General features: G+C 44.7%; 1 protein-coding gene across 7 annotated transcripts in view; it reads left to right on the top strand.

Moving 5' to 3' along the window:
• Positions 1-13,344, top strand: part of RALYL (RALY RNA binding protein like) — a 1,712,955-nt gene that overhangs the window by 1,341,077 nt on the left and 358,534 nt on the right. For all 7 annotated transcript variants that reach the window (XM_085605346.1, XM_085605349.1, XM_085605348.1 and 4 more), the window contains one exon: positions 4,159-4,234. In XM_085605346.1, the coding sequence (XP_085461472.1) occupies positions 4,159-4,234 (76 nt within the window). The remainder of the gene's footprint in view (positions 1-4,158; positions 4,235-13,344) is intronic.

The following is a 13,344-nucleotide window of genomic DNA, read 5'->3' as shown; positions in this document are numbered from 1 at the left end:
ATCCAAAGTTTTCCCTACTGTTGCACTCTTTGGAGTGGGAATAGTAATTTTTACCCCTACGCTATCCAACGCTTTCCCTATTGTTGCACTCACTGGAGTGGGAATAGTAAATTTTACCCTCCCGCTATCCAACGTTTTCCCTGCTGTTGCACTCTTTGGAGTGGGAATGATACATTTTACCCCTACGCTATCCAACGTTTTCCCTACTGTTGCACTCACTCGAGTGGGAATAGTAAATTTTACCCTCCCGCTATCCAACGGTTTCCCTACTGTTGCACTCTTTGGAGTGGGTATAGTAATTTTTACCCCTACGCTATCTGATGCTTTCCCTATTGTTGCACTCACTGGAGTGGGAATAGTAAATTTTACCCTCCCGCTATCCAACGCTTTCCCCGACTGTTGCACTCTTTGGAATGGGAATAGTAATTTTTACCCCTACGCTATCTGACGCTTTCCCTACTGTTGCACTCACTGGAGTGGTAATGGTACATTTTACCCAGCCGCTATCCTACGGTAAAAATATTGATTATTTTGTATTAATATTACGTTTATATATATCTATTTAAAAATAAAAATGCAGGTTTATTTTTTTCAAGTTACATTAATTATTTATTATTTTTAAGGTTATTTAAGTATTTTTAAATATGTTTTAGTTAATTATATTATTTAATTACGTTTACATTACTTTTAATACATTTTAAAAAATTCGATATTTTGACTGACTATATTTTTTACAACGATATTTTAGACTCGATATTTTTGTACTTACCTGTTTGTAGATAGGAAGTCGATATTTTTGTAGTCGATATTTTGGCATCGATATTTTTGTAGGTCTATATTTTGGTAGTCGATAATATATGACAGTGATCCCTGGGACCACTGCCTGACCTTAAAAAATATTTTCCCCTGCATTTGCAAAGGGGAAAGGGTCCCCTGCGGACCCCTTCCCTTTAGTGAGTGCATTATCATCCTCTTGAAGACGGTAGTAATTTACAACTGTTTTGCGCCCGCAATTGCGGACGCAAAACATTCTTACATAGGGATGCACATGCTATTAGGAAGGGAACGCCCCTTCCTAATAGCGAGTCACAAAACCCTATTTTGCAAGTCGCAAAAAATTGCAACTGGCAAAATAGGGTATGTACATTCCCCATGCAGCCTTTGCATGCGCAAACGGGTTCACAAACCCGTTTGCGCATGCAAAAATGGTCATACATCTGGCCCTCTGATACATTTGGGTCAACTTTGCGCTATATAAAACTCCCCCCATGCCCCCCCCAAAAATGTGCAAATGTATGGTTGACATTTTTGAATGAATTTTCTTTTGTTTAAAGAAAACCAATACAATTCTTCACCGTGAATGGGGACGCATGTGCAGCTGCCATTTTTAGGTCTCGCCTGTGCCAGCGTGCATGCGCTGCTCTGCGAGGCTTTAGTAAGGGCTTTAAACTATAAAACACACACTCATGCGTGTTCTTTTTTAAAAATCTCCCGCTATTGGCCTTTGCATGCGTTTTTCTAAGAAAGACAGCACGCAATTGGCCCAAGGTGGGTGCATGTCCCGCCTTCTCTGTCGACTGGCCTAGGGTGCTCGGGAGCGAGCAGCAGCGCGGCCGGGTGCCAGCCGCATACCTCACATTCCTTGAGCAGCTGGCTGCTGTTCGCTCCCGAGCTCCCTAGGACTGCACTCCTCCCCTCCCACTCCATCAGGCCATGCCGTATCAAATGACACTTCTGCTGCGGCTGCTGCTCGCTCCCGGTCTTGTTTTAATTTTGCTTTTGATATGCCCATATCTATTCTATACTTTAACGTAAGATAAGTGATTGCCGTGAAACCTACATTCCTGTTATTTTATACTTTTGCGGTTGTTGCGGTTAATTTTTCTGCCGACTGTTCAGGTCATTCAGTGTCCCTTTCCATCCCCGGCTATCAAGTCACATTAATGATGTAGACTGACGTCTGTTGAAGCAGCAGCCAGTGACTGAGCTCCCGATGTGAGCACAGCGCGTGCCCGTTCACCTTGTTTCTATTTACACCAGCTCTGGGGCACGTGCAAAGACGCAAGACGCTTCCGGACTCGATCTCACAACCAGAGGTAAACAAACTCGGCGACCGTAGCCCCGCACGGACATTTGCATCCGCCCTACTAATGAGTAGGACAAGCAGCTTGTTTCTGTTTTCTCTTAGTAATAGCTCGTTGGTCTGATTTGTCCCATTTTTTGTAGATATTTGATCAAGATACAGATTTACACTGTATCAGCGATATTAATTCCGTGTCTGCGCCGCACCGCAGGATTTCACTTTGCGGCAGATGCAAGCGGTTAAAAAATAGGAACATGAGACTTGGGGGCACAGGGTTCTCTGCTTATCCCCCCGTCCCTCCAAAAGGAGAAAAAGGACATAAACAATTAAAAACGCTTGCAAAAGCGAAACGGGCTGCAACGGACGCTGTATCTCCCCATGGGGTGCCCTCCCTCCACCACCAGTCTGTCATCATTCATTGTAATATGGCTAACTTCCAGTGCGTTAAGGTAACCATGTTGTTCCTGCTTACATTTCACATGCTTTACTTAATCTTGTTTTTAGTAACAGTCCGCGCAGTCCCCGAGGGCTCCAGACACGCTGCAGTGCTGGGCTCATTATCGCCACACCTCTTACGTCATCCGTCCATGAATATGGAGGCCGCCCGCATTAATTTGGTTATGCAGATCAGCGTGGCACACAGTGCTTTCTCTTTACGTGTATCGGTGTTGGATTCTTGCACTGCCGGCCCACAACATTTGGGACATGTTCTCCCCCCTTCAGACTGGTGGTGAGTGGAAACTTTGAACCACACAATGGGAGCAGTGTTTTATTCCTTGACAGAGACTAAAATAGGTTTGCTTCACATTATTTTAAGGCTGCACACCTTTTAATGACACTCCAGCAGCCCCCACGCTCAGCTGCCACTCACTTCTCTCCTCAGCTGCCTCCTCCTCCCCCCTCCTCTTATTTCAAGGAATGCGCCTTTTAACAACACACATATAAACAGGGAATGCCCTATTTCCCCGTGGATTGCCCTCCCTCCACCACCACTCACTTTGCATGTCATCATTCATTGTATTATGACCAGGTTCCAGTAAGTTAAGGTAGCCATGTTGTTCCTGCTTACATTTGACATGCTTTATTTTATCTTGCATATATCGGTGCTTTCCACACCCCAGCCCTACTATCATCACACATCATCCACCTACTCTCCCACAAGTCTTATACTTCAGTTTTTTTTTTACTTATAAGGTCCCAAAGGCGAGACCTATTGGCTATGCCAATGCTTGTTAAATTAGTTATCTTACAGTCTAAGGAAACCTATTTAAAGATGGCCACTGCACATGTACATGCTTGCAAGGCAGTCAACTATATATGGGGGTTTCGTCAAACAAAAGAAAATTCAGTCAAAGATGGCAAGTGGCATGCACACTTACAGCAGACATCGATGAATGAATTTTTTTAAAGTATAAGAAAAAAATCACAATTGCTGCTTCACGTGCCCACGCCTGCATGGTGGCCATTTTTGAATGGTTATCTTCAAACAAAAGAAAATGTATTCTGAGATGGCCTCAGCACATACGAGCACTCACATGACAGCCATCAAGGCAAAATCACAAGCATTGATAAAGCCAAAAGGTTTCATTGTTGATACCTATTGACTCTGTGATTGCTTGTACTTTAGAGGGTTTTATCTCAATATTAAAAATACGTGTACCGAGTCTTGTACTCAGTCGATGCAGTGTTGGTAAGTTTGGTAGTTTTGAATTTTCTCTGTTTTTTTTTCCCCACACATTTCTTCAACTTGCTAGGGACTATTTAAGGCATCTTTGAATTACTACTTTTGACCGATGAAAACATCCTTAACTGATGCAAATGATAGAACTGAGATGCCAAACATGTGGAACTGGAGCCGGCTCCCTAATTGACAATGGACTGCTATCCAATTACTGAAATACATGCACTGGGAGTAGTCTTTGCATGGATGTCCATGTTTATACACTTTTCACTACAAGTGGTAGAAAAATATTCCCGCTCATCATTGGCTGCTTTCTTTTTCTCTTCATGTATCGTCTTCATGCACCGTCTTCATGTACCGTGTGTCACTAACGCATGCCAACTTATTTTTGCAGATATCAACATGGCGGGAGAGCCAAAGCCATATAGACCAAAACTGGGAACAAAGCGGCCCCTTTCTGCTCTGTATAGGTAGGTGCCAAAAGTACATTCTGCTAACAGATAGCGTGATTCATTGATGAATTAACACAACGAAATGATGTCATAAACCATAAAAGACCCAAACTCAGCTAGATTGAATGAAGTCAACACATACGTGCAGACGTCGATCTAGCTCAAATTCCTTGAAATAAAAAGGAACTTTTAGAACACAAACTGAAAGGAAAGTGGTTTATCCCAAACCCAGTGAAAATAAGTGTAGCATAAGAAAGCATGTTATTTGAAAAAATTGTAGTAACAAATGTAGATTTAGACCTTTATTAGTAAAGTGAAATGTTAAATTCCGTATTCTACCATAGCAGGGTTGTTTTCTCTGGGTCTTCAGGACCAGAAGTCTTCTCTTGATCAACGTCTCTTCACACTGTGGGTCTATGAATGAAGATTGTGCTGCCTGCTTAAATAGCTCTGGGTATTACTAATGCTCGTGGATGAACAGTAGGTCATAAACCATATATTTAGATACGCAAAGACCAATATGGCATTTATAACATTTTTGAGAGGGGTATTATGGCCCGCTCAAGACCGTCTTTCGCTGATGAATCTATTTGCTATATTTGTTGAGATAGTGAAGAGACATCGTGTCCTACTCTGGCGTTGCCTCTCATGGACCATGTCCCTTTCCAACACTCAACAATGGTAATAAATAGCATACGAAACCCGGTGCGCCCGCTTATGTGCTATGCATGCTATACAGCTCAGCCATAATGCTAACTCACAAGATCCTTGTTTTAAGCCCACTGTCGTCCTTGGTAGCCCACCATTCCTGCCTTTCTAAATTTACCTAAATTGTCCATGGCTTGTCTTACCTTTATTTGATAATGCAATAATTTACCATGAACACTGTGTACCTGCACTCCCTCTCACCACTAATGAACTATGATTGGGATGCTTAGTTTACCAGTATGTATTTGTTCACATTTCTGTCTATATTGATCCATGTGTACATTGTTGTTATTTTATTTATGCTTTCAGTACTCCTTTTTGGTGCGTGAAAACATGATGTTGCGACGACTATACTTCCACATTTATTGAACAGATAAATGCTCCCTCTTGCTTGATGCCTACAATAAAGCATTGCAATAGCATGAACACATTACACATAAACACAGTAGCATTGAAGTTCTAACACGAATTCACAATGGCCACGCTTCAAGCTTCAATAAGACAAGCAAGTGTTTTTTTAAACTCATTGCTTTTAATAGGCACGACTGTAATTCCGAAAGTTGTGACTGACAGCACAGAGAGACACTCTAATTATTTTTTTTGTTTTACATATCAATGCAGAAACAGATTGTGTTTTGTATGTATTTGTGTGTAAAAAGCAGTATAGTCCAAATACTACATGCCCAATGGAAACATGCTGAGCACATTTTCTGCATCATTATTACTGCTAGTAATAGTGCAGTCGCGGTGCTGAGTGGACACACCCTCCCACCTTTTGCCCCTCACGAACAGTGTCTACGAGGCTGAACAAAGGTCAGGCTGACTGACATGTTCATTTTCTGGTCAGGCAGCCAGAAGCCAGACATGCGCTAAATGCGTTCAGGCACCTGGCTGTCTGAGCTGAACTTTGCTGGGCTGAGAAAGTCACAGCTCCTGTGGGTGTGACCTCCTCATCTCACCAAAGATCCTTGAGTCCCTCTCCTCAGTGATGAGGGGTAGCGTCACTGATTGCCTGGCACCTGGGCGCTTCAGTTTTAAGCCCTGAAGTGCCCAGGGTCGAGTGTCAATCAGTGACACTTCATCACAGAGTGGGGTGGGGTCAGCAGTCTCACTGACCCCATCCTACTCTGTGATGACGTTGGGACTGCTGCCTTCCCAGAATTTGCTCATCTTAGGTCAGCCAATGAGGGAAGGCAGACGTCCCCCAAGGCTCCTGGGACCTCCGAGGCAGAGCTGCAGGTAAGTGTGTGTGTGTGTTATTTTGTTTTTTAATTAAGGTTTGGTGCATGCATGCACAAATGTGTGAATGTTTGGTAATGAGTGTTGTGAATCTATGTGTGTGTGTGTGTGTGGGTGCACGCGTGTGTGAGTGTGTATGTGTGCCTGTGCCTGTATGTTCCATCCACCCCCTCCCTCCTAAACTTACCAGCTGCCACTGTAATAGTGTGAGATTCTTCAAAGGATTCGACTGGTTTGTGGTAGCAATACTACAACTAAGTCAAAGTAACAAGGGCGGAAACAAATCATACACCAATACCATCAGTTTGTTGGATTGTGAAATTGGTTTAGAGGTTTCAGACCAGGTTGTTGTGGACCGATAAATGTCACTGCATACACAACCTCCACAGTGGTTGCCAAATATTTAACACACAGTGTTGGATAAAAGAGATCCTTCAATTATTTTAAACATACCCATATTTGTCCCTTTGATCGCTTTCTTTAGATGTGAAAGGTTTACTGAACTTTTATAATTACTCTCACAGTTTCTCTGACTAACTCTTACTCATGCTCCAGGAATCTGCTGTCTAACCTCTCTCCCAGCTGCCATAGACGTATGCCCTCACTTGCCTGTCCTCCTCTCATCTATTAATTCAGTATTTGCCTCCTATGGTTTATTTTCAAATCAACCCATCTTTGCTCTCTGGTTTCCATTCAGTCTCTACCCAGGTATTACAAGTAATCCTCACACGTCTCCTTGTTGACGCTACTGCCCCCTAGGTCCATTTCTAAATGTCTCTCGTGATTCCACTGCTCATTGACATTACTGCCACTTTGTTAGTTTTCATTACCCAACTCATGTGTGTTCATAAAAGACCCAGCTCAAAATGATTCAAGTTTCTGAAACCAATCCAACCAACCTGCCTGAATCGTAATGAACCAATTTTAATAGCACATCTATGTGCAATCCTTTGAATAGTACTCAAAAAAATATAGTAAAAAATGTATTATGAATTAGCAGATAAATTGTAGGCGGTCTTGCCTACCGGGCCAAAGACTTTAAGGTAAACTAAACCTGTATTGTTCTCACAGATATCACCAGAACATGTCATGCCCATAATATTTTTTCCGTTTTCGGATCGGATGGAGAGGTCAACTAACTCTTGGAAACAAGAGTCCAAACAAGAAAAGGCCACCTGCTGAAAGCGAAAATGACTATCTTTCTCCAGGCTGTCTGTCTCATATCCATATGCCTGAAAGAGAGGCTGAAGGGCCGCACAGACTGTTATTAATACATATTAAAGGCTTCTACTTTGTACCAGTAAAGCCCGACATGTGACGAAAAGAATCCACAGTTATGTCAGAGCGGGCCCTCGCCCAGATAGCGCCCTGGGCGGAATGAAATTAGGTGCCCTGGTTACAGGTCATGAAAAAAACGAGGCAACTTGGGGCCCATTTTGTATTCACGGTTCAGTCACTCACCAGAGCAGTATCTGGCCTCTGAGCACAAACTTCAGTGCACCTTCCCCAAATATTCCAATTCGCTCAGAGTGGTACCTTGCTCACGCTAGTGCCAAGTTGTTGGTGGTGCGAATGGTGGGGTAGGGTGTGTCGGCGGGTGGGTGGGGGGCTGTGAGAGGGAGATAGGGTGAGTAGGAAAGGGGGTTGATGGGGTGTACAACAGCACCTGAGGCAAGGAAAAAACGATTAAAAGCAGTTTAGTCTGCATCATTGGTGTCAAGAGGGTCGCTGCTGTCTGCAGGACTTTAATACAGACAGCTCCGTGCGCCCCTCTGAATATTGGCGCCCTGGGCCTGTGCCCAGCCTGCTCATGCCAAAAGCTGGCCCTGAGTTACGTCTCCATATTATGGGTGTGTAAAGGAAACTAGGTGAATATGATGTTCCCGTTGAAGCTCATGGAAACACTCAGTAATGTAGATACAGTTCAGAAATTAGGATACAGCTAAAAGAGGCGATGTATTACTAGAACAACCACACCACAAAATCATGAAAGATGTGTCATATGGAAGAAAAGAAGGAAGGAAGTAAAAGGGGCATGAGAAATTAACATCTGCGATTAGTATTCTACTTCTTTTCAATTGGACTCTTCCAGTATCTTAATTCCTCGTACAGTGCCAGGACTGATTTGAGCTGTGTTCTTTGAAAATGGTTCTATCGCCTGGACGAACAGCGTCTGCGGTTACTACACTTTAATTTGCAAGAGTTGACTAATAGCAGAAAAATGAAAGCTTCTGTTCCTGAGGAAAAGAAAAAAAGTGTATCTAACAGGTATTAGACCTATATCATGAGAAAAGTCAACAGGGCTGTCTCATGTTGCCCTCACACATCCCCAAAGGCATGTTATGCTTCATCATTGTGCGTTGCTCCTCGTCGGGCCGGGGCTGCAATGCCCTACGGGTTCCCCCAAAGGGTCACTTTGGCAGAGATCTTTTTTAGAGATGCCGTATGATGCATGCAAGTGAGGTAACTGGCTGCCTGGAGAACGGGCTCTGGACCTCCATAACAAGCTCCTAGTACTCCCCCTCCCTTCTGCCCTACAGAGGAGAAATGTATTTAAACACAAAATGAAAGCTGCCATATGGGCAGACTAGGGATCAGGATCATAGACTCAATGCTAGGTTGCATGTTCCTGCTTGGAGAGGGTGTGTCACTATGTATAGAAATATGATAGACGCTTACATGATGTGCACTCATAATGCCGGATGTAAGTAAAGTTATGACAAATGAACCACCATTCAACAGTCTCAGTAGCATGTGTACTGATGGAAGTAGACTTGTCCAAGCCTGTTCGCAAATCACTCCTGGGTTTGATAGGACCGGGAGCCAAAATATAGCCTGAGAAGAGACTCTAGCTATCTTCGATGCTGATGGACTATATCATGCTTAGAATGATATACTTTCTGTACACATCGTGCAGGATTCTTTGAAACTAATGTGTGTATCTACTCGTACATATTTAGACAGGCCTTGAATTCCACTGGGCATTTGCTTGACTGCCCCTTGTGTCTTTGTCTCTGCACCCCACAAAGCTTGTATGCTGAAACCTTCATCTTTTCATCTTCTTAATCTCAACAATTTGAGCCCGGTACAAATATCTGGTAGGTACCAAGTGCAGGACCGGACTGGCCTTTAATTCCACTTGCATTTCCCTGGCGGCCCCTGTGTCTCTGTCTCCGCACCCCACAAAGCCCCCGTTCCTTCCCCGACTTTGCGCTTAATGCCCTCAAGCTCATCACGCCTGGTGCTCAACAGTCTCTATACTTCTCCATGCCCTTGCCGTTCCTTTTAACCACATCTCAGTGTCTCCTCCCGGACCCTAGTAGCTCTTTCTCCATATGACAAGGTGCCCATTGCTTCCCTTGGGTTCCTCGTACCCATATTCACCTTCCCTCTTATTACCCAAACCCTTAACCACTCCTTGCCCCTCTTTTGTACCACAAGGAATCCTTTCTCCGTGATCCCTTTACCAGTGTTACCATGTTTCAGAGCAACTCGTCCTGCCTGGCCGTTTTTCTGGTGGCACGGCTCCAAATTATTCAGAACTCAACTTTCCTGGTCAAAATCAGAAAGCCACATTTCAGAACACTTCAGGAAACGCCCTTAGCTTCAGTCTCACTGCCCGCCCTGTCATTACATCAGTGTCACTGGGCCTGGTGGTTTTACAAACCAGGCTCAAATTGTGCGGCTCATCTCTGCTATTAAGTTCTTCCACTACTTCTGCATTACTGCTACGATATGGATCCATGGGTTCAGATTATGTGGCAACTATTTTTCTAAAATACCACCAAATATTGGAACTCTATGCCCCTCTCACTTTATCTCCAAGCTTCTTACACCTGTGTCTGTAAGCAGCTTTTCTGCCTTTGTAGGATGACAGGTCTGCCTTTCCTTTTTTTGTCAATTCTTTTCAGCAGCACAGCACCGTCAAGGTGAACTGTTGTGCAATAAAGTCCTCACTCATTACGTCTCACAGTCCTCCCCCTTAGTGAACCCAGATGCCTCTTCTCTCAAGTCCTGCGCTATCTTCACCATCTGCTACTTATGATCTTTTCGTGCACCCTGTTTGTCTCCCACGGTTGCAGCCACTCATTGACCCAGACCCTCTAGTTGCACGCACTCCTTAACCCTGGCAGTTTCCTCTTAGGGCTCAAGCTGCCCTTTCTCTGGGTGCCAGATGCACTCCATCACTCAGTCCATCCCTTCTTTTGTCCCTTCAGGGCCTGCCCAGCACCATATCGTTTGTGCACACAACATTTTGTCACTGTTGGAGTGTTTTTATGATTGTTTTGCTGCATTTTAAAGATTGTTAAAAACCTGCCAAATTATGTTTGTATGGTGGAGTGCACAGTGATAGTGTTGGGGGTATTGAATTGGTGCTGCTCTTAGTGCGGGAGTGATTGAAACACTGTCAGCCATCTTTGATCAGCCCTGTCCTCATTCAGTTAGCACTCTAGAGTGCCACTTTCTTTTCACCGCCTCATGCCAGCGTATTTAAACGTGGCCGTGTCGTGCGCATACCAGCTCTCCTCTGATATCTAAGGTCTTTGAGCGTAATCTTTTTTTTATCACTGCTGCTGGGTTTTTATTATCGTTTTGCTGTGTGTTTTAAAAAATTTCAAAAACATGCCAAATTATGTTTGTGAGGGGAAGGGCACTGTAATAGTGCCGGGTTTCGTGTTGTGCACGTAAAGAAGGAGACGACAGCAGTCCGGGGTAAACTCGTTATTATTTCTCTTCACCTTTGACCCTATCTGCCTCTTCCCTTCTCCGCCCCCTTTCCTTCCGCTTCCAGCCATGCCTGGCCCTGGCGTCACATGCCAGGTCAGGCACAGTGACACTACATCTCCCCCTTTTTTATTTATAGTGTTCCATGTTTACTTGCTCAGAGTTCTCAGATGAGTCGGGTAGGTCTCCTGATAATCCTCCATGGTTGACGAGAGAGGCGCACCTCTCTCAACTTGCTTGGATTCTCCACGGGTTGGGATTCCTATTGATTTTCAACTTCTCGGCTTGATTCATTCGTGTCCCCTTCTTGTTCTTCCGTTCGGGTGTACACTGCAGTATTGCATTTCTTGAAGTGTGACACATTTCATGTTGTTCTCTCGGTCTCAGAGGCAGCTGTAATCATAGTTCCTTTCCGCCTCATCACTTGCAGTGGTTGGGCACAGTAACGACTGTCAGCCTTGGTCTTTTGTTCTTGTCTGACCAACACCCAATCTCCTTTTTCAATGTCGGATGCCTTGACGTGTTGATGATTATCCGCGTACTCTTTCATTTTCGCCTTCTTAGTTCTATTGAGACTCACTAGTGTCTCATGATCTGAGGTCGGGGATTTGGACCGCATTACGACGTCTGCAGTTGGTATTCTGGTGCATGGGGTTCTTCCGAGCATCAGAGTATCCGGGCACCTATTAGTGGTGCTGTGTGGCATGGTCCTGTACGCTCGTAATACTTCATTGAATGCTGGTTGGATGTCACGTTGGGTCAGTTCGGCTTGTTGTATCGTTTTCTTTATGGTGGCCATGAATCTTTCGACTATCCCATTGGCTTGAGGCCACATTGGAGTGATCTTTCTGTGTCTGCAGTTCAGGTGACTTGCAAACTCTGCAAACTCATGCCCATTGAATGGTGGTCCATTGTCCGTTTTCACTACTGTGGGGATTCCCCATGCAGCAAACGCTTCGTCGATGACAGGTATAACAGCGGCTGCTCTTGTGGATGAGACTTGTTTCTCAACAGGAAATCTGGAGTATTCATCCATGATGATGATGATGTATTTTCCGGACTTCAGTGGACCGAAAAAGTCAATAGCCGCTTATTGCCACACACTGTCTGGGAGGTCAGACATTTGAAGCGGGGAGTGCGGTTCTTCACGCCCTACTAGTTGGCAGTGAGGGCAGTCTTGGAGTGTGGCTTCTACCATTTGGTCAAGAGATGGGAACCAGACTCGCTCCCTTAACACTTTCTTCGTTACCACCACGCCTCTGTGTCCTTCATGCACTAAATTGACAGTTCCTTGTCTCAGTTGTTGAGGAATGATGATTCTCCTATCTCTTAGCAGCAGTCCATTGGCGCTAATCGTGAGATCGTCTTTGACATTTCAGAAAAACACTAGTTCTTGCATATTGACAGTGTCCTCACTCGGTGTGTTCTCCAGGTGTCTCCACGAGCTTGTGCGGATGTGATGCATGACGTTTTGGAGCATGGCATCCTTGGCAGTGGCTTCTATGATGGCGTTCAATGGGCAGCAGGTGGTCATGCTTGATCAATGACGAAGTGGAGATATTCTTCTGCCAGCGAGCATCTTGTCCGTGTCGAGACCTGGGGATGTCGCGATATATAGTCTGCCGGGTTTTCCGCCTTCCCCGGTTTGTAAATGATGGTGTACGTGTAGTCTTGGAGGCAAATCCCCCACCTTTCGATCCGTGGTGGCATCTTCGCGCGGGGATTTCTGAATATTGTTATTAAGGCCTGATAATCAGTGATTAGCGTGAAGTACTTCCCATAGACGAACATATGGAAATGCTTGCATGCCCACACGACTGCCAGGCTCTCCTTTTCATGCTGCGAGTAGTCCCTCCCAGTGTCAGTGAGACTGCAACTAGCGTATGCCACGATGTGACGCTGTTCACCTTCATCATCATACTAGGCTAAGATGGCTCCAAGCCCGACAGGGCTCGCGTCGACTGTAATTTCCGTCTTTTTCCGAGGGTTAAAGTATGCTAGGCGTGCTCAATCTTGGCTGACCAGTGAACACTTTGACCTTGTCTTGTGAGTTCCCACAGTGGATAGCTGATAGTCGCATAGTCCTTGATGTAGTGGGCACAGTAGTTAGCCATACCTAAGAAGGATCGTATATCACTGACGTCTTGGGGGCGTGGTGTGTCAGAAAGCGCCAAGACTTTTTCAGGATCGGGTCGCATTCTGTCTTTGGAGAAAATGTGACCATAGAATTTTAAAGTAGACTTGTGAAACTCGCACTTGTCTTGGTTAAGTGTGAGTTTCGGCATTGAGAAGGGCATGACATACCCGATCAAGTGCTTTGTCGTGGTCCTTGCTAGTTTCGCCGAATACCAGGATGTTGTCACTGTAGTTGAATGAGTTTGGAATGTGCTGAATGACGTGCCGCACCGCCTCTTGAAATATTTCCGCTGCTGAGAAGATTCCAAAATGGAGGCACT

This window comes from Triturus cristatus, chromosome 5_1 (assembly GCF_964204655.1).
Source record: "Triturus cristatus chromosome 5_1, aTriCri1.1, whole genome shotgun sequence".
NCBI lineage: Eukaryota > Metazoa > Chordata > Amphibia > Caudata > Salamandridae > Triturus > Triturus cristatus.
This window is presented reverse-complemented; position numbering and strand designations above follow the sequence as displayed.